General features: G+C 51.4%; 6 protein-coding genes across 7 annotated transcripts; 2 read left to right on the top strand and 4 right to left on the bottom strand.

Moving 5' to 3' along the window:
• Positions 1-76: 76 nt before the first annotated feature.
• On the top strand, positions 77-790 carry PV05_04595 (uncharacterized protein; the record flags this gene model as incomplete). Its single annotated transcript, XM_013461017.1, has 1 exon — positions 77-790. One exon carries the CDS (start codon positions 77-79, stop codon positions 788-790), a length of 714 nt encoding a protein of 237 aa, XP_013316471.1.
• A 648-nt stretch (positions 791-1,438) lies between these two features.
• On the bottom strand, positions 1,439-2,597 carry PV05_04594 (uncharacterized protein). The gene has a single exon (XM_013461016.1). It carries the CDS (start codon positions 2,502-2,504, stop codon positions 1,563-1,565), a length of 942 nt encoding a protein of 313 aa, XP_013316470.1. The 5' UTR covers positions 2,505-2,597; the 3' UTR covers positions 1,439-1,562.
• Positions 2,598-2,926: 329 nt separating this feature from the next.
• On the bottom strand, positions 2,927-5,449 carry PV05_04593 (uncharacterized protein). Its single transcript, XM_013461015.1, has 3 exons — positions 3,814-5,449; positions 3,387-3,766; positions 2,927-3,326 (listed from the first exon to the last, which is right to left on the bottom strand). The coding sequence occupies exons 1-3, from the start codon at positions 4,931-4,933 to the stop codon at positions 3,261-3,263; spliced, it is 1,566 nt and encodes a 521-aa protein (XP_013316469.1). The 5' UTR covers positions 4,934-5,449; the 3' UTR covers positions 2,927-3,260.
• Positions 5,450-5,597: 148 nt separating this feature from the next.
• PV05_04592 (uncharacterized protein) lies at positions 5,598-6,902 on the bottom strand. Its single transcript, XM_013461014.1, has 4 exons — positions 6,643-6,902; positions 6,208-6,595; positions 6,005-6,154; positions 5,598-5,956 (listed from the first exon to the last, which is right to left on the bottom strand). The coding sequence occupies exons 1-4, from the start codon at positions 6,713-6,715 to the stop codon at positions 5,707-5,709; spliced, it is 861 nt and encodes a 286-aa protein (XP_013316468.1). The 5' UTR covers positions 6,716-6,902; the 3' UTR covers positions 5,598-5,706.
• A 160-nt stretch (positions 6,903-7,062) lies between these two features.
• PV05_04591 (uncharacterized protein) lies at positions 7,063-8,849 on the top strand. Its single transcript, XM_013461013.1, has one exon. The coding sequence runs from the start codon at positions 7,227-7,229 to the stop codon at positions 8,670-8,672; it is 1,446 nt and encodes a 481-aa protein (XP_013316467.1). The 5' UTR covers positions 7,063-7,226; the 3' UTR covers positions 8,673-8,849.
• Positions 8,850-11,608: 2,759 nt separating this feature from the next.
• PV05_04590 lies at positions 11,609-15,337 on the bottom strand. Of its 2 annotated transcripts, XM_013461011.1 has the most exons (3): positions 14,066-15,337; positions 13,988-14,015; positions 11,609-13,934 (listed from the first exon to the last, which is right to left on the bottom strand). In XM_013461011.1, the coding sequence occupies exons 1-3, from the start codon at positions 14,369-14,371 to the stop codon at positions 11,962-11,964; spliced, it is 2,307 nt and encodes a 768-aa protein (XP_013316465.1). In that variant the 5' UTR covers positions 14,372-15,337; the 3' UTR covers positions 11,609-11,961. The 2 variants fall into 2 exon arrangements, with proteins under 2 accessions (XP_013316465.1, XP_013316466.1); XM_013461012.1 differs by having other exon boundaries at positions 11,609-14,015.
• Positions 15,338-16,819: the final 1,482 nt, after the last annotated feature.

Below are 16,819 nucleotides of genomic sequence, written 5' to 3'. Positions count from 1 at the left end.
ATCTTTTTTTTTTGACGCTGTCTTCATCGGCTCAGCCTCGTCGATCACACCCACCAGCGCCACGCTGGGCCTCGACATGAACGCCATGAACTTTATCACCAAGGCGCACAGTCACGGCAAGGCTATCCGTGCGCTGGGAAGTAACGGCGCAGCTGTTCTTGGTGTGCTAGGTTTGGATTTCACTCCGGCGCGCGATGGTGCACAGGTCACGGCGAGTGCGCTTGCTGCGTTGAGCGGGCCCAGTGAGGTTTCGATGGGAGATATCCGGGGGAAGACATTACAGGAAGTCTGGCCAACGTTATCAGAGGAAGGGAAAAAAAGTTTCGCCCGACGAATGAATGCGATATTGGAGCAGTTACGATCACTACAAGGACGGTATATCGGTTCTGTTGAAGAAGGGCCGGCGGTGGATATGCGGAGGAGCACTGAACGAGGCGGTCCATTCTCCAGCGAAACTGACTTTAATACCTTTCTCCGACAAAATGCTATTTCGAAGATTCCTAAAATATACCATCGTATGCTGGCCAGCCTTATGTCAGATACGCACAGGATTTTGTTTACTCACGGGGATCTTAGCCCCCGCAATATTCTCGTCCGAGAAGGTCGTATTGTGGGTTTACTGGACTGGGAATGCGCCGGATGGTATCCAGAATATTGGGAATTTGTCCGATTCTTTAGAAATATTTATACTCGGATCGACTGGCATGAGTACGCGGATATCATATTCACCGACTCATATCCTAGTGAAGTCATGACGGATCATTTTCTTGGACGCCTAACTAGACATTAAACGATAGAGGTGAGTGCGAAGTTGAGAGGGAGGGTGAGTGGTTATAAAAGGCATCAATCGGCGTGAATCGCACGTAAGTTACGGGCAGTTTCTTCTTTTTGAATGCCAAGACATATGTTCCAAGACGGAAGAGATCCATCGACAGACATGGAGCCCCATTGTGAGGAGCAGCCTCCTGAGGGGAGACGCTGCAATTGAAAGTGACGGTTTGGCCGAGTGGAAGATGGTCTGGGAATCGCCACTGCGTGGACATACTCTGTCCCTTAGCAAAAAATCATGGTAGGCTAGCAGATACTGAATAAGGTAAGCTATTTTACCCCGGGTGTAGTTGGGGAGTCTTGTCCAAGCTTTCCCGAGAAGCCTGAAGACGATACTGCTGCTGCTGCTGCTTAGCATTGTCCGGACCGACGAAGTAGCGCAACAAAGCACCCCTGTTGCACCGCCAGGGCCAAAAGGTTACAAGGAGCCGAGCTGAGAGACAGGTTCTCAGGTCCACTCGACATGAACGGCACATCACATTCGAGTGTCGGTGCGCAAAAGGAGGAGTAGCCTCTGGATGGGAAAGGTCAAACACGCATCAATCTTGGCCTTTTCGTTCTGGGGTTTATTGCTTGCGCTGACACCGTGGGAGCGGAAGCTATTCTGCTACCTCGCTGCGTCCGCGGTGCGTCCGTGGTACGTTGCCATAATTTCTCCTCGCCAGAACGTCTTGAAGTGTTCATCTCATCCACTGGGCATCGGTACGAAGTGGGTGGTGGTCGAGAGTCTCATTTCATTTCACGCCCACGGCCCTCAAGAACGTCTCTTTATCTTGCTCACGCCCGATTGCCCTGACTAGGTCAGCCATGCTTTCGACCTCGATGATCTTGCCGTTTTCGTGGGTGAAGGTCCATTCCGTGGAGGAAGAAGAAGAAGAAGAAGAAGAAGAAGAAGAAGAAGAAGAAGAGGCAGTGTGTTTCTGTTCTTCGTCAGAGTCGTATCGGACCTGGAAAGCCTGCCAATTCAGTGCTTTGAGTTCCTGGACGTGCGCGTCGACCAGTTCTCGCGGTCCAGAGAAGAGCATGATACCGGGGTAGCCGGGTTTCGTGAGGCCGGAGATGGAAATGGAGATGGAGACTGAGGCCGCGGGCGTTCCGTGGCCGGGTGCATGCATAGTTGTTGTCGGCGTGACGGCGAGCTTTCGCTTCGAGGTGGCGAGGAGGTGGTGTAGCCATATTATCACTGTTTTCGTTGCCGCTTGTCGTCTCCCCAGCAAGTCACCTCCATCGTGGTTGTTGTTGGCGGTGTTGGCGCTGGTTGATGTGGCACTGCCGCTGGCGCTGGCCTGGTTAGAAGATAAAGAAGAAGAGGAAGAGGCAACGACATCCTCGAAAACAGTGATGATCTGGTCGAGCACTTCGACACCCTCCTCAAGAGCCAGGGCACTACTAGTAAGGGCTCGACGCGTCTTGTCGCGAACGTCGTTCTTGCTGCCATCGCTGGCGGATATTAGTTCGGGAAAACCTGTGTTCGGATAATGGCTAGGGATGCGCAGGACGAGTGTTGCTGCGCTGCTGCACCCAGATGTAGATGACGCTGGGGATGCGGATGTGGACTTGTAGTGGAGTTCGCGAGTGTGGATGTTGAAGGTCATGGTGTCGGGGTACATCGCCTGAAGGAGGTCGACTTCTGTGTCGAGACGTTCCTGCGAAGAAGAAGGCATTGGGTCTGCCATTGTCGTAGACGACGACTACTTCGTGAAGATGTGCAAGGTTGGCAAGTCCTTCAGACTACCCGTAGGTGTGGGAGAAATGTCCTGTTCTTTTTCCGTTCCACTCCTTCATCGCGTCATGGCCATTGTAAGTTCGTCAATCCGTATGAGAAAATGCCCCTGGCAAGAGGTCTCGTAAAAGAGGTGGACAGATGAGGAGAACGAACTCTGGGAAAATATGGCAATTATATCAGGTAGTCATGGAGGGAATCCTGTATATATAATAATTGTTAAATAATGAAGTCATTTCTGGCCGATGTCAGCCTCGCCTCTTTTGATTCGCACTGGCAAGGCGGCGAGACGGCGAGCTTCTGATGGAGCTGCTTTTCTGGTCGTTCGCAACAAGGAAAGAAAGCTACGGACATGGACGTGGAATTGGGACACCGTGAGATGTGTAAGTTTGATCACTTTCGGTCGTTCTTTCAAGAGTACGAGTGCATCGCTGTCAACCCAAACAATATCTGCACCTATTCTTATCGTCTAGCGACTGGCTTCTCTGTTGCCCAAAACTATTGCAATTGCTGTCGCCCAACACCGATCATCTGACTCATACAGAAGCCCATTGCCAGGGGCCACAGCGAAATGGTTGTGGGTAACGCTATCCGCTCAAGTGTGCCCTGTTGCGTGTCATGTGTCGTGGGTACTCGTGCAGGGCTTAGTTGCATCTGGCCGCCTCTAGAGCGGTCCGTGAAGCTGAAGGAGAAGATTAGAAAGCTACCATCAAAGGTCATCCTTAAGCTCCTGAATCTTGTGGTAGATTTCTCTCAGAACATCTTCTTTTCCAACCTGGACAGAGAATTTGCGTAAGAATTGGATTGATCAGCAGACTGAAGGGACACTGCTCACCTTGATCTGGAAACCCGTAGGTTTTCCTTCTTCTAAGCCGGTCAAATGCATGGTTCTTCCACTCGGTTCTTTGCCATCATGTGTCCCAACATTCATGTCTTTGAAGACCGGCGTGTTCAGGACAAGTCGATGTACACCATCTGTTCGCATGATTAGACGAGCCTTCCGCTCGACTGTCGAAAATTCGGCCTGGTTGCCAGCCTCGACGTCTTCTTCCGCTTCGGCCTTTTCTTTCTCAGGCGTGCCGTCTATTGCCTTGTTTTCGTAACGAATGTTAATCTTGAAGACTCCAGCGCCACGTTCTTTCCACTCCTTCTCGAAATGGTAAAGCTTCGCTCTGCACGTGAAGATGGTCTCTTCCTCTTCTTCGCCCGTTGCGACTGCTTCAAGTCAGCTTTGCAAAACCAAAAGGTATGATCCGACTTACTCTCTTGTTCCTTAAATCTAGGATCTTGTGGGGCATCCACAGTCGACGCTTGCGCTTCGTCTCCTTCACCTTCGTTCTCGCTGCCTTCTTCCTCGTCTTCGTTCGTCGACCCAAATGGCTTAGACTTGCCAAACGTGCCGGCCGCACCCGCAGCTCCTGCAAAAGTTGATACACCAGTACCGAATGGTTTTGGAGCACCGAAGCTCCCACCAAATCCCCCAGCCGAACCGAATCCACCACTAGATCCAAACCCAGCCGATGGCTTACTTGCGAAAGGCGACGGGCCGCCGAACCCACTTGAAGCTGCGCCGAACCCACTCCCTCCACCAACTCCGCCGAAGCCGCTGCTTGCTTTTGCTGTTGAACCTACCGATTCGAAAGGAGACTTCTCTGAAGAAGCGAACGCTGACAAGCCCGAAGAAGCAAATGCTGATGTTGAAGTAGATGTCTCCTTAGCGGCTGCAGGCTCAGATGCTTCTGATGGTGACTTGGGAGATTTGAAACTGCTGAAGGGAGATGCTGTCGAAGTATTGGCAAACCCGGAGGAAGCTGGAATATTTGACAAGGATTGTTGCCTAGTGGTTGAGGATTCATTGAGCGTGTCATCTGAGGTTGTGGGCTTGTCTGTAGCAGCAGGCTGGTTCTCGTCCTTCGAACGTGATGAGACAAGGACCCCTGGGCCGCCTGGTGACTTTTGCGCATCGTCGTCGCTCTCCTCTTGCACGGGGCTTGCGACATCCGACAACTTATCCAATCCGTGTACCTCATCGTTGCCCGAGACTTCTCTTGACCTCATCCTCTTATGATGACCCTTCTTGGGCAGTGGCGGTCCGCCATTCTCGATTCCGGCTGGAGAGTCTTCGGTCTGCAGGTCTTCGAACGATCGCTTCTTGGACGGTCGCCCTCGGAGCCCGGTCTCTGTATGAGTCTCTGACATAGGATCGCTTGCGTTGGCTTCGCCTGACTGTAGATCTTCGCTTCTAGCAATGGTAGTCTTCTGCAACTTCTCTCTGGTTGTCTTCTCTTCTCTTTCGCCATCTGAGCTGTTGTCTTGGGGCGCACTATCTTCTCCGAGGTTGGTATGTTCAGGAGGATGTGCAGTCCCGTTCTCTGAAGCCATGTTGTGTGCAGACCGTCCAACAGGGCTTCCACCGCCGTTGATGCCTTTCGTTACGCCTCTGTGTGCCCTGTTGCTCCGTGACCCCGTATGGCAGTCGAATCTGCCGGTCAATTGGCTTTCCCCTGTCGACTATGAAAGCGGCCCTGCACGAAAGGCGTAAAATGAAGGTTGTGGGATGTTTCGTTCCGTCTCCGCAAGTAGAAGACTCGACACTATGTCCTTGACTCTCTTGCCCTCTTCCTCCGTTTGCACGGGAAAGTAGGACTCGTGCGTGTCAAGGTACGTCGCCGACAAGATCCGTGCGGAGGTACTCGAACTCGGGTAGGGTGTCAGAGGGCGATGACGAGTTGGGTCTAGAAAGAGGTGAAAGCGGCTTGTCCCACAGACTGGTGAACAAAGACCGGGTCAAATACAACGGGACGCCAGTGGAGGGTGGTAAGCCTTATCGTCGAGTACAAACAGAACAAGAGGAGAGACGGATACAAATTGCAGTCAGTGCCTGTCATGAAGGGTTTGTTGGAGTTGACAGAGTGATCGTGGATGATTGCGCTTCGGTTCAGATTCAGGCTCCGCACAATCAAAAATCATCCAATTACGCCCCGCTTGACAGCCTGTGATATTGCATCAGACCACGATTATGGGATGGATGAAAGGCATCAGTAGGGAATATATTGAGTCCACCTGTTCATCCTTCTCTGATAGAAGTCCTGTTTTACAGCCGTATTCGATTAAGAGTAGCATTACCCGTATGACCGCCGCTGGTCTCTGGGAGACTAACTAATAAAGCAGAGGCATCCCAGGCCAACATAGAATACAAACAACGGGTATACACTTAAGGCAACCCGGTTCTTGACCACTCCCGAGCCTCCAAGGATGCTGACTCCCGCTGCCAACGACCATGCAACAAGCACAATGTAGACTGGAATGCGGGCGATCATAGGTAGACCAAAGGCACTGAAGAGCGAGGCGATGGTTAGGGGAAACAGCGTATACCCGATAATGGAGACCGATTGCATGAAGGAGCTGTGAACTGTCAGCACATCATCAGTTGCGATGCCATGAAAAACTCACATGTTGCCGCCGAGCAGTTTGATCTGGAGTGTAACCACAGCCTCGCCGATCCAGATCATTGAGAAGACTCCAGAGAACACTAGATCGCTTTGATCGCCTTTGTGCATCGACAGGAACACGCTCAGAAGCAAGCAGAATATCAGAGGACCCCTATGCGGATAGTCAGAGCGAGTTTGAGGTTCAAGAAGCCGAACGGTACTCACCAAAGATCCCAATCCCGGAGACCCTCACTCATTGCTCCTTGTAGGATACCGTCTGCATCAGGCCATCGTCCTACAAGGCCACGCAGATCTCTACCGAAGCCCTGACTTTCGACATCTCCCATGCCGTTTCCTTGCCTCTGTAGCATACCACCTAGTAGATATTTGGGCCAGAGGACTTGTTTCATTTTCTCCCATACGGCCAAAAGATCTCGAGAGACGGTATCCCATACGCTCTCATCAATTGTGTTTTGAGGAGCACGTCGATCTTCACCCGGTATTCTCGAGGTCAGGTAGCTCTGATTCAGGGGGGCGCTTGACGAAGAAGACTGGATGTTGCCTGTCAGTGGTGCGCGGTCGGATGTGGTTGCAGGCTCATCCGGTTCGACCTCTGTAGGGGTCAGCCAATAGCTCTCTGAAAGAAGTTTGATTGCGCACCATCATTGAGAAAGTCATCATCGAGGACCGCGTGGTCGTCGTCATAAGGATCGTTGGACATCCCGCTGGCCATTGTCGCAAAGCTGTCCTAATACGCAAGCTCCGACAGTCAAAGGCGACCCAAAGCTGTGCAGGTGGTGAGGTGTGCTTATAGAAACGATTAGCGGAGTACGAGCGTCGCAATGCTGGCAGAGAATGGGACACGTAGTAAGGAACCAATGCAGGGGATTGCAGTGGCAGCCGTCAAGCCAACATTTGGTATTGCGGCATGTGCAGGGCTGAAAGACGCGTTCACCTAGCGATTAAAGGAGTCGCTGCTTTATCGATTGCCCAGCATCATTCCACTATCGCCTTGGTATTTGGCGGCGACGTCGACTCCTGCCTTTGCATCCACACGAGAAACATATTTATCCAGCATCATGCCCTGCCTGTTCGGTGGAACGAGCATCTTAAGCCATCACCGGAGCATATCACCCAAGTCTTTTATTGCAATGCCGCTGACGGACTCGCGAGATGCTTGACATTCCACTGTGTTACAAGTCCGCAGAGATTGGATTAGGCCTACAGATCAAGCCCTGACGAACATGGATTCCAAGGTTTCGGCACCTTCGCTCTATGTCTCCCACTTCCTGTCAATGTGGAATGCCCGAGGTTTCGAATTTGGTGCGATTCTCTTCCTCGCAACGATATACCCCGGGACGCTCTTGCCTATGTCGATCTATGCTCTAGTACGTGCTACGGCAGCAATCGCTCTCTCCCCCAGCATTGGCAACTTCATTGACTCGAGCGAACGCTTGTCTTTGATCAGAGTCTCGATCCTTGGTCAACGGTTGGGTGTGGCAGCTTCTTGTGCCACTTTTGTCCTGTTGTTCCAACACAAAGATGCTCTTCCGAGCCATGTGGTGGTCTTGCTGCTTGTCTTCCTCGTCGTCCTGGCCTGCTTGGAGAAGCTGTGTTCAATCATGAATACCGTTGCTGTGGAAAGAGACTGGGTGGTCGTAATTGCCCGTGAGGATGATTCGGCGCTCCAAGTTCTCAATTCACAGATGCGGCGGATCGACCTATTTTGCAAGCTTGTGTCTCCATTAGCGATCGCGTTGCTACACGGCTGGTCACCTCCCATCGCCGTCTGGTCGACTCTCTTCACCAATGTGCTGTCCGTTGGCGTGGAGTATCTCCTCATTGCTAGGGTGTTCCACCAGGTGCCAGAGCTGGCCGAGCGCAGACGGTTATCACAGCTGGATAACCAAGATCCAAGGGATGTCGAGCTGTGCCCAGATCAGACACAATCACTTTTACAACCAATCTTCTTTTCACGATACCTTGCACCGATTGGAGAGTCGCTCCGCATTTATGTTAGACAGACGGCATTCTTACCTTCTCTTGCCTTATCCATCCTATACTTGACTGTACTGTCCTTTTCAGGTCAAATGACAACCTTCCTTTTGGCGACACCCAAACCCAAGATAACATCAACAATGGTGGGAATACTTAGAACCGTCTCCACAATCTCAGAAATCTCATCGACATGGCTGGCTCCGAGGATGATGTCCAAGATCGGACCAGTCCGAGCTGGCATATGGTTTCTCTCCTGGCAGATCCTTTGGTTGACTTCCGCTGTTGGTGTTCTGTGGACGGAGACTTCAAAATACCCCTACTCAGTCATGTCAATATTCATCATTGGGGTGATTTTGTCCCGATTGGGCCTCTGGTCTTTTGACCTCTGCGCACAACTGCTCATCCAAGAGTCAATCAGCCCGCCTCATCGTGGCTCGTTCTCCTCGGTGGAGATGTCTTTGCAGAATTTCTTCGAACTCTGCGCCTTTGCTACAACCATCGTATTCTCCAAACCGGATCAATTTCGATACCCGTGCCTGTTCTCACTTGTGGCGGTCTATTGCTCTGCCGCGCTATACGCCAAGTTTGTTCGCGACCGTCGTGGACATCTCCTGCATTTGCCGTCATGTCTGAAATCGGCTCATGATCGAAACGGACACGAATATCAATCCTTGTCAATGGAACTGGAGTAAGATGTACGCTGCAAGCCCAGACACCTTTATCACAATCCGTCTACTAATGCAGCTAAGACTGGGGAGGAACACTAGGTCAAAGCTGCGTATCCGGAAGTAATGCCAAATGAATCCCAAGGAGCATCAGGAAATTCACTGCTTGGCGTCTGACGAGGTAGAAGCAACCGGATTTCCGACTTTCTGCTCGCTGGCCTGCCATTACAGTGGCAGCATGGGTGCAGGAGCGTCTTCTTTACATTTGGCGACTTGCGTTGTCCGAGAGGGCCGGCTGAAGCTGGATATGCATTACTCGATGTGGTCAACACTGATATCTCGCCTTGTCCAGATTGGGCGATGTGCATATGCAGTCTGTAGTCTGCCTCATGCCTGGCGGCGCAACGGACGCACGCTACCATCCGGCAACCCAAACATTTCATCTGAAGCCGAAATCTGGGAATTAATTCCGTCAGAAGCACAGAAAATGCTTCGATTATCAGCATTGTTCCAGCAAGTCGGTCTGCACAAGTCGGATCAAGCAAAGAGTTGGAAGAGACATCTAACTCGCCAGACCTTTCCTTGCGGCCGCCGGACCTGCGTCAGGTCACAATGTCCCGCGGGGAACTTGGCCCGCAGGAAGTAGTTCTCTTCCTCAGATTATTGCCCCTTCTCTTTGCACTTCCAAGGTGTCCTGCAAGGCCTCCTGCTTTGATACTTCCTGGCTCTTGGTATAACAAACATATCCGTTATACGTGCCGATATCCGATGAGGACCGTGGGAAGAGACGCGGGCTCTCGCACTCGAGTCGCTTTACTCATGCAAGTCTCTGGTGATGGGAGAAGACGGGACGTACAGCAGTGCCAGATCACTGTTGCAGACTTTCTTGGCCATCTTGTACAGCAGGCTAGACCTAAAGAATCCATTGCCTTGGAATCGCCTAGTCTATCTTCAAACATCCCTGAAACACGGCGCGCAAGACCTGAAAATGGTTTCGTATCAATGCCTCGAATCGACCTCCGCTTTCATCCTGAGAAGCGATATCCTGCAAGGTGCAAGGGTTATACATAGTACACAGCAAGCACGAAAGGCACATGCCGCCGGGTTCGGTGCCTTCGCAGGGGTTGGCTCGACCAATCTTCCACGTAATTCGTCAGTACTACCTAGCAAGTTGTGGATGGGAACAAGATGCCCGCGCTGAAACGAATACGAGGTCTCGTCTCCGTGTGCATGCGTGAGTGCCTTGAGACCTGGCTGGTGATTATCAGTTATACGTAGTTATCCGATGCTCCTACGTCCTTTTGATCCAAATCCAGTCCTTTTGATCTGATCTTTGGCGGTCAATCTGCAAGGGCAGAAGTACGTAGTATGGACTTCCCACATTCAACACTGCAGTGCGCGGGACGCTAATGACGGCGCTGCATCTTGTCTACGTACTTAGTATGGTCAGGACACAGTGACTGGTTCGCATTACCATGTAGATACATAGTACATAATACTAGGGCGACCGCCGTGACCGTGGGATACCAATGTGCCACCTTCACTTCCCTTGTATTTGTGGGGATCCTACTACGTAGTAAGTACTTATGGTAAGGTAGTTGCTATTCCACTACAACGTAGTACTGCGCTCGACGACTCGTACATAGTAGATTGTACTCCGTATCCAGATTCCAGGCAGTATCCAGACTAACTCGAAGATACCTAGGTGGCCTTGGTGGTCAACTCGAACTTCCACGCCAAACGAAGACGAGCTTGTCCGTCTCTCCACTACGTATGTTAAGTTAGTCCCGCCGTCCATAGTACTGTACTGTACCATACTATGGTAGTAAGTGACAAAGGTGGGCCTTGTGGCCACTGTCGAAGTGTCAAGCCCGTCACTCTCATCAAAATCCATCCATCAACATTCGGATCCGACATTTGCCGGTCGTTCACAGAGCTACGGAGTAGGGCTCGTGCCAAAGAAAGAGCAAAGCACCAAGAGCTGCCCCAGGAAAGCCTTCAAGGGGGTTGCGAGGGGCGGTTGCTGGCTGCTGATTCAGCGGGGTGAGGGAGATTCCTCTTTCTCTTCCTCATATCTGTTACTCAGTTCTTTGATATCGGTTTCGTTTCCCAAAAAAAGGACGCGGGACCTTACGGACGGGAGTACTAGTATTTCATTTCATTTCTCTCTCGGTGTGTGCTGCGTGTCTGCCAGTAGTGTCCCAAGTTCATACTTGTGGCCTCAGCCAGAATCTGAAGCCGTGTCATGCAATAGGGACCGAGAACAATGAGCACTATATGAAAAAAAAAAGTCCACGAGAAATGGATGAGAAGCTGCCTGCTGAGAGATGATGTCCTCACCATTCAATGTAATTGCACAGCAATATCAATTAGGCATTTCCTTTCTACAATACAAGAGTTGTAGACTGCGTATATAAGCGGCTCTTTTTGGCCTTTCGCTCAATATCTCATCTCATCTTATTTCACCTCACCTCACCTCCCCTCGTTACATCAAGGGTAAAAGACAATGTGAAGAAATCAAGCACTAGTGGGCATCAATTTTCTCGTCCACTCTGCTTGAGGGGTGGCCGTCGTTGGGTGGCTCAAGTACTATGTACAGTACTACCAACGACAACAGTGCTTGACCGGGGATGTGGTCTAACTAACTAAGGGGGACGGAGTATTGTTCACATACCATAGTAGAATTTTGATTCGGCTCGATTTCGTATTGGATTGATAAGAGGGCGGAAGTATAACGTAGTATAGATGTTGGGTGCGGGCGAAGGTCGTTCTGCTCACGGCGGTTGGGTTCAGGACCTTCTTTCTTCGATGGGATGGGGGGGGGGCGACTTCTCTCTTCCGTCGGCATTTGTTTGGTTTGCTTGAAACGAATGAAGACAGTTTACTACGTAGTCGGCATCATGGGTGGACATATTACTACGTAGTATAAAAGGCGCAATGGCGCGATGCAAGTGAGCAAGTACGCTTGTATTAGCATGAAGCTGACGCCGATCGAAAATAGAAGAAATTGAAGCTAGGTCCTGAAACCCAGACGCTGCAACGAGCGAGGGGTGACTGTTTCAAATCACTACGTATCGAAGTTCTGTGTGTGAAGATGTGTTCCGTTCTGTTGCCACCGCCAGGGAGAACATCCAACCGAGAAAAAGATGGGCGTTCCAGCATACATAGGACACGGTGCTTGATGTTATGGGGGATGGTACTCTGTAAGGGGCAGAAAGCTTGTCCACGGCTGATCTCCCGCGCAGTCGGAGTCGATGGTTACTGTATCCAGGCCTTTAATCTCCGTCGCCTGTGAGGATGGCCTCGAGGAGCTCCCTCAATTTGGTTTCCTTCTTCCACTGCCCTGAGCATGTCCCTGTCCCTGTCCCTGTATGTTTGCGACGCGACCCTCTCCAAAGCTCACACTGGTTGGGCTCACACTAATATTGCTTCCTCGCTCGCCACTTTCGTCGCTTATAGGGCTGAAGTTATCCGTCGTCGACCCGGTTTCTTCGGCTGATTGCGTTCGAATGTCGAGCTTTGCAAAGATCGCTTTCAGATCTCGGACGTCGGTAAGCGCCTCTGCACTCCTCACCGCGTCCGTGCCTTGTCGTTCCACCACGACTCTCCGAATTTCAGTCAGCATGGGTATATTGCCTTCGTTGTTGGGTAGCCACCAGTCCTCGACTCCATCATCGCCAGCAAGGTCGCGCGTCAACCCCCACATTTCTGCCATTTTCCGCCTGAACGTTGGAGGGAACACATAGCCCAGTCTTTCGATAGTAGCAAGTTTCCTCCGGGCCCACATGGTATGTTTCGCATCCTTTTTGAGGAAGAGCAATGCGATACCCAGATTTGCGTGTACTCCCAGTATCGCACCGTTGGGTGCATCGGGCCATCGCTCGATGGTTTCGTATATTCGGCAGATCTCCAGGCTCATTTGTTCCAGTTCGGGTGGAATAGGTTGTTGAAGCAAGAGAGCGGTCTGGTATTTTTGCATCAGCTCAATGCCATACCAGTCGAGCCACATGAAGTTGATGGGCCAAAGAGCGTCTTTGAAGAGACCCCCGGGAGTGTAAGGGTTGACAATATCATCATCGTTCAACGGGCGCTCCGCGGCCACGGGGAATTCTTTCACCCGATGATAGTCGTCGTTGAACGACTGAATATGATGCTTCATTTCGTCGAGTCTCTGGATGATTTTGGCGTTTTCCGCTCGAAAGTCTTCGATGCCAATTTCTCGCTTGGCGAACCCGGCGAAAAGCGCCGCCATGTCCATTCCCAGGAGGCGGTTGGCAGCAACGAAATACGCCAGTGTATTCTCAATGTCGACATCGGCTTCTGGACCGGTCTCGATCTGGTCATGATACCAGCCGGAATTCGCCTCGAACCATCGGCGCTCCAGCCTTGTCTCGTTGCCGGCCATTAGACCGACTATCACATCCAATCGAGCATACCAGCTGAATATGCGACGCCCTAGGTCCGTTTCCATCATCATATCGCAAGTAAAGAGCTCTGTGACCATGGTGTAAGCAGCCCGGTGATGACCCACAAGGTTAACCCAGTCTCCAATGTATTCTTCAAAAGTCGCCAGTTGCAATACTGTGAGCAGTGTCGCTTCTGTGACTTTTGCATTCTTCTCCAGAGATTTCCTGAGCATCGATAGTGATTTGGAATGGTAATTCAGGAAGTGCGATAACCTGGGGTTGGGCTGCTGCAACTCGTAGTGGTAGGCTGCAAAACCTACCACGGCATAGAGTAGCGGCTCGTAAGTCAAAGCCAGGTCGATCATCTCACTATGCACGAAATCCGTAGGATCCAGCTTGTAGAAGTAATGATAATATGTCATGTACTCTTGCTGAAATTGTAGATACTTCTGGATATCGGGTTTCAAAGATCGAATTTTCGCTTGTCGGGCTTGCATGTCCGCCGAATAGGTCATGGTACGGATGGAGGAGGCAGGCGTCTCGTCTCTAGACCGGGAATCTGACATGTCCGTAGACAGTGGGCTAGCGTGATCCTTGTGGGCTGGCGGCGTGTCTGATGTGACCTTGGTCGCTTTCGTTTGGTTCACAGATTGAGTGCTGTTGGTCCGCTCTCGGGAAAGTTGTGAGCGCATCTTCGGCGAAGCGGGCATCTCATCTTCCTCTTCGCTTTCGTCCTTGATTGTCGCTAGTCCTGACATAGCTTCGTCTTTGTGTTCGTGCTTCGTTGAGTGGTCTTTGGGGCTGCGGGACTTGTCGTGTTTGGACTGCTTGGAGGATGAAGTCGGCTGTGGAAACTCGCATTCGCGATTGCCTTTTCTGCATCCTAGGCATGATCAGCTCACAAAGGATTTCATCCATATACTTTCGAAGACCTACTGTCACAGATCGGCCTGGTCTCATCGCACTAGGGGCAATGTCAGCACAATTCTGTGGTGATCAACGAGTTCTTGTTACCTTCACACGTCTGCTGCGACAGGTAAAGCAACCACTACGTGTTCTTCGATGCTTCACGCTGGCACTTTCCATGTTGGTCGCTTGCTGACCACCAGCACGTCCACCAAATAGATTTGACTCCCTATCGTACAGTTGATCTGTGTTGTTGGGATTGTACCAGAAAGCAACGCCGTCAAAATGAGTTGGAGGTCCCGCCAGTCTGCCATGGGGGTATCCTGCGTTGAAGTTTCCACTGTACACTGTGTACCTAGGGTCCATCATATTATGCATTGGCATATTCATGCCATGATCGTAAGGTCCGCTCATGCCGAAATGAGGCAGTCGCACAGGCGTCCGTGATAGCTTGACGTGACACGGATTGGCACAATCTTGGGTATTAGTAGGGCAGACTGATTCTCGAGCGCTTCTGCGGCGACCAGTAATTGGCGCCAGGCCAACGTAGCTGGAAACGTAGTGACTGGGTGAAGGCTTTGCGGTGTTCGCCCGGAGTGGTAATTTCGACCGTCTGGTCGAGCAGAAGAAGTCTGAATGTAAAATCGTGAGCCTTGTGAGCCTGGTGTAACTGTGACCTTGATTTCGTGTGCCTGTCTCAGTCCTTGACCACCAGATGATTGTCAATCTGCACAATATCCAAAGGAGTGAATGATTTCGACCATGCCACAGGCACGGCAAGAGGATGGTCGATGTTCGTGCAGTCGAGCAACTGATGCCGGGTAGAACAGCGCCTGTGTTCACCTTGGATCATGCAAGATCTTGTAGGTGTGTATGATATCACCTCGATCCGTTGCGATTCTGCGTGGCGCATACCCGAACAAGGCCGAAAACCGGTGTGAAAGGACGAGCTGCTTCGATCAATGTGCGGCCCCTAAAGGCGCATCCTAGGACAGTGAGGATGTGGTGATAGAACCAGAGGTCGAACCCAAAGCAATTCGATGCCGCCCCGTTGCCAACGTCGGTGATGTTCCACTCAATTCATATGACAAGGACCATCCGATCGGCGATAAAGACACTCAAAACCGGGGAACAATGACTTTGTGTCAGTGGGCACATCGAGGCCTTGAAATTAAAGGGACATCTGCGGCAAACCTGAAGAGAAACATAGATTGCGATTGTACAACCGGAATAATCTGTGTTTTTGAGACGAATATGAAAAAGGTCAAGATTCCAAGTCGATGGGGGGTATCCTAAGGTTTCTGAGGACCCGCCGAAGGGCCATTGGACTGCAGAACGCTATGCCATGATGGTGGCTTTCGGGGAGAACCAGGATGTTCGTCCATCCCAAGTTGCCAACCGCTTTGGCTTGCAAGTAGTGTCGTCAGACATTTATTACCCCCATGACTGGGGCCCTGGATGGTCGATCCCACTTGCGATTGAAACACGGGCCTCACTGGAAGCCCTTGAAGCCCCAAGCTTTGCAGCCCTAACCAATTCCAGACGACGTACTGGCGTGGCGGAAAATTTGGTGCCTGTTCAGCATGTGCACCAGTGCTCCATGCATCATGAGCCGCACCGACATATTCTCAGCTAGTCAATGGCACTAGAAAGACCTGCTCATGGCGCATATAGCGCTGCCTTAGCCTACGGCCCGAGGTTGGGTTTTTCGAATCTCCAATGTCTTACCACACAGGCTTGAAGCCTTTTGACGGGACGGATCACCAAACTCTTGCATCCGTAGCAAGATTCAGCTTGCTGGTCGCACTGGTTGGTTGAGGAGAACGCCCACAGTCAGGATCTGAGGATAGGGCGGCCTCAGATGAGATCCTGGACGCTGGCACGGAAGATGAACTAATTGAAACTGTCGGGACCCGAACTATAGACATATAGGAAATTGGCTTTGGACGGAAATGATCGTTGTCGCCGTTGATGGCGGAGATAGTGCTCAATTCGGTCCTGCAAAGCCTTTAGTATTATTGCACCTTCCGTCTCCCTCGTCGCCTGGTGTTCTGGTTTAGCGTGGCCATGCTGGTGGGATTCGTCATGCGCATCGCCATTGTCTCCCAAATTGTGCAGGAGCCATATGTTGTGGTGGACGGCCAGGCAAGTTGAGGTCTGCGCAGAGAGCTTGTCGAACAGGGCAGGTCATTATTGTTGCGGGATTGTTCTTTCAACATGTGGCGGCCCGGGAATCGCAAATGACCGTGGAGGGTGAATCGAACCTTTGCACGCTTTTGCAGCGAAAGCTAATGCCACGTTTCTCGGTCCGCAGAATTAAGCAGTTGGCCAACATGGTCCGGCGAAAAACCACGTTGCATAAGTGGCGTGCGTGAACAATATGGCAACCCCTCTTAGCTCGTGTGTTTCCAAGAGCATTATTACTCCGTAAGTGATGTGGAGATGGCTTGAGAGACCGCATATCGTCGATGTACTTTAGCCCAGGGGAGCTAAGGGCGTCTGCATGTACGGAGTACGGATACCAGGGATTCGGATTGGCCCCCAGAAGGCTCCGAGGCTTCTGAGGCAGGGTGGTACAAAACAAGTACACAGATCAGGTCGTCCGTATTGGCCATGCTTTACGGTGATGCCTATCAGCGCCAACCTCAAGAACCCATCACAACGTACGTCTAGCGCTCAGCATCTCTGTAAGTGGCATATACAGGTGACACTAGACTTCAGCAGTGTGCTGAGACGGGCGTGTACGTGGGCGATACGTGACACGAAGACGGGATGGATCTCCTTTGAGCAGAACCAAGCCTTCGGCGGGGGTTGGATTGTTGACTGATGCAGCATTTCGCATCCCTCACGAACGGCGACATG

Source organism: Exophiala xenobiotica, assembly GCF_000835505.1.
Source record: "Exophiala xenobiotica strain CBS 118157 unplaced genomic scaffold supercont1.3, whole genome shotgun sequence".
Classification (NCBI taxonomy): Eukaryota; Fungi; Ascomycota; class Eurotiomycetes; order Chaetothyriales; family Herpotrichiellaceae; genus Exophiala; species Exophiala xenobiotica.
This window is presented reverse-complemented; position numbering and strand designations above follow the sequence as displayed.

What these genes read in the sequence shown, in the direction of transcription:
- PV05_04594 (XM_013461016.1), bottom strand. Translation starts at nt 2,504, where the DNA reads ATGGCAGACCCAATGCCTTCTTCTTCGCAGGAACGTCTCGACACAGAA.
- PV05_04593 (XM_013461015.1), bottom strand. Translation starts at nt 4,933, where the DNA reads ATGGCTTCAGAGAACGGGACTGCACATCCTCCTGAACATACCAACCTC. An exon ending in TAGATTTAAGGAACAAGAGA is followed by an intron (nt 3,767 to 3,813) that starts GTAAGTCGGATC and finishes GACTTGAAGCAG; the next exon opens with TCGCAACGGGCGAAGAAGAG. An exon ending in CTACGGGTTTCCAGATCAAG is followed by an intron (nt 3,327 to 3,386) that starts GTGAGCAGTGTC and finishes TTCTCTGTCCAG; the next exon opens with GTTGGAAAAGAAGATGTTCT.
- PV05_04592 (XM_013461014.1), bottom strand. Translation starts at nt 6,715, where the DNA reads ATGGCCAGCGGGATGTCCAACGATCCTTATGACGACGACCACGCGGTC. An exon ending in CTCCGGGATTGGGATCTTTG is followed by an intron (nt 6,155 to 6,207) that starts GTGAGTACCGTT and finishes CTATCCGCATAG; the next exon opens with GGGTCCTCTGATATTCTGCT. An exon ending in AAACTGCTCGGCGGCAACAT is followed by an intron (nt 5,957 to 6,004) that starts GTGAGTTTTTCA and finishes GACAGTTCACAG; the next exon opens with CTCCTTCATGCAATCGGTCT.
- PV05_04591 (XM_013461013.1), top strand. Translation starts at nt 7,227, where the DNA reads ATGGATTCCAAGGTTTCGGCACCTTCGCTCTATGTCTCCCACTTCCTG.
- PV05_04590 (XM_013461011.1), bottom strand. Translation starts at nt 14,371, where the DNA reads ATGAGCGGACCTTACGATCATGGCATGAATATGCCAATGCATAATATG. An exon ending in GTCGCAGCAGACGTGTGAAG is followed by an intron (nt 14,016 to 14,065) that starts GTAACAAGAACT and finishes CATTGCCCCTAG; the next exon opens with TGCGATGAGACCAGGCCGAT. An exon ending in GACCAGGCCGATCTGTGACA is followed by an intron (nt 13,935 to 13,987) that starts GTAGGTCTTCGA and finishes GATCATGCCTAG; the next exon opens with GATGCAGAAAAGGCAATCGC.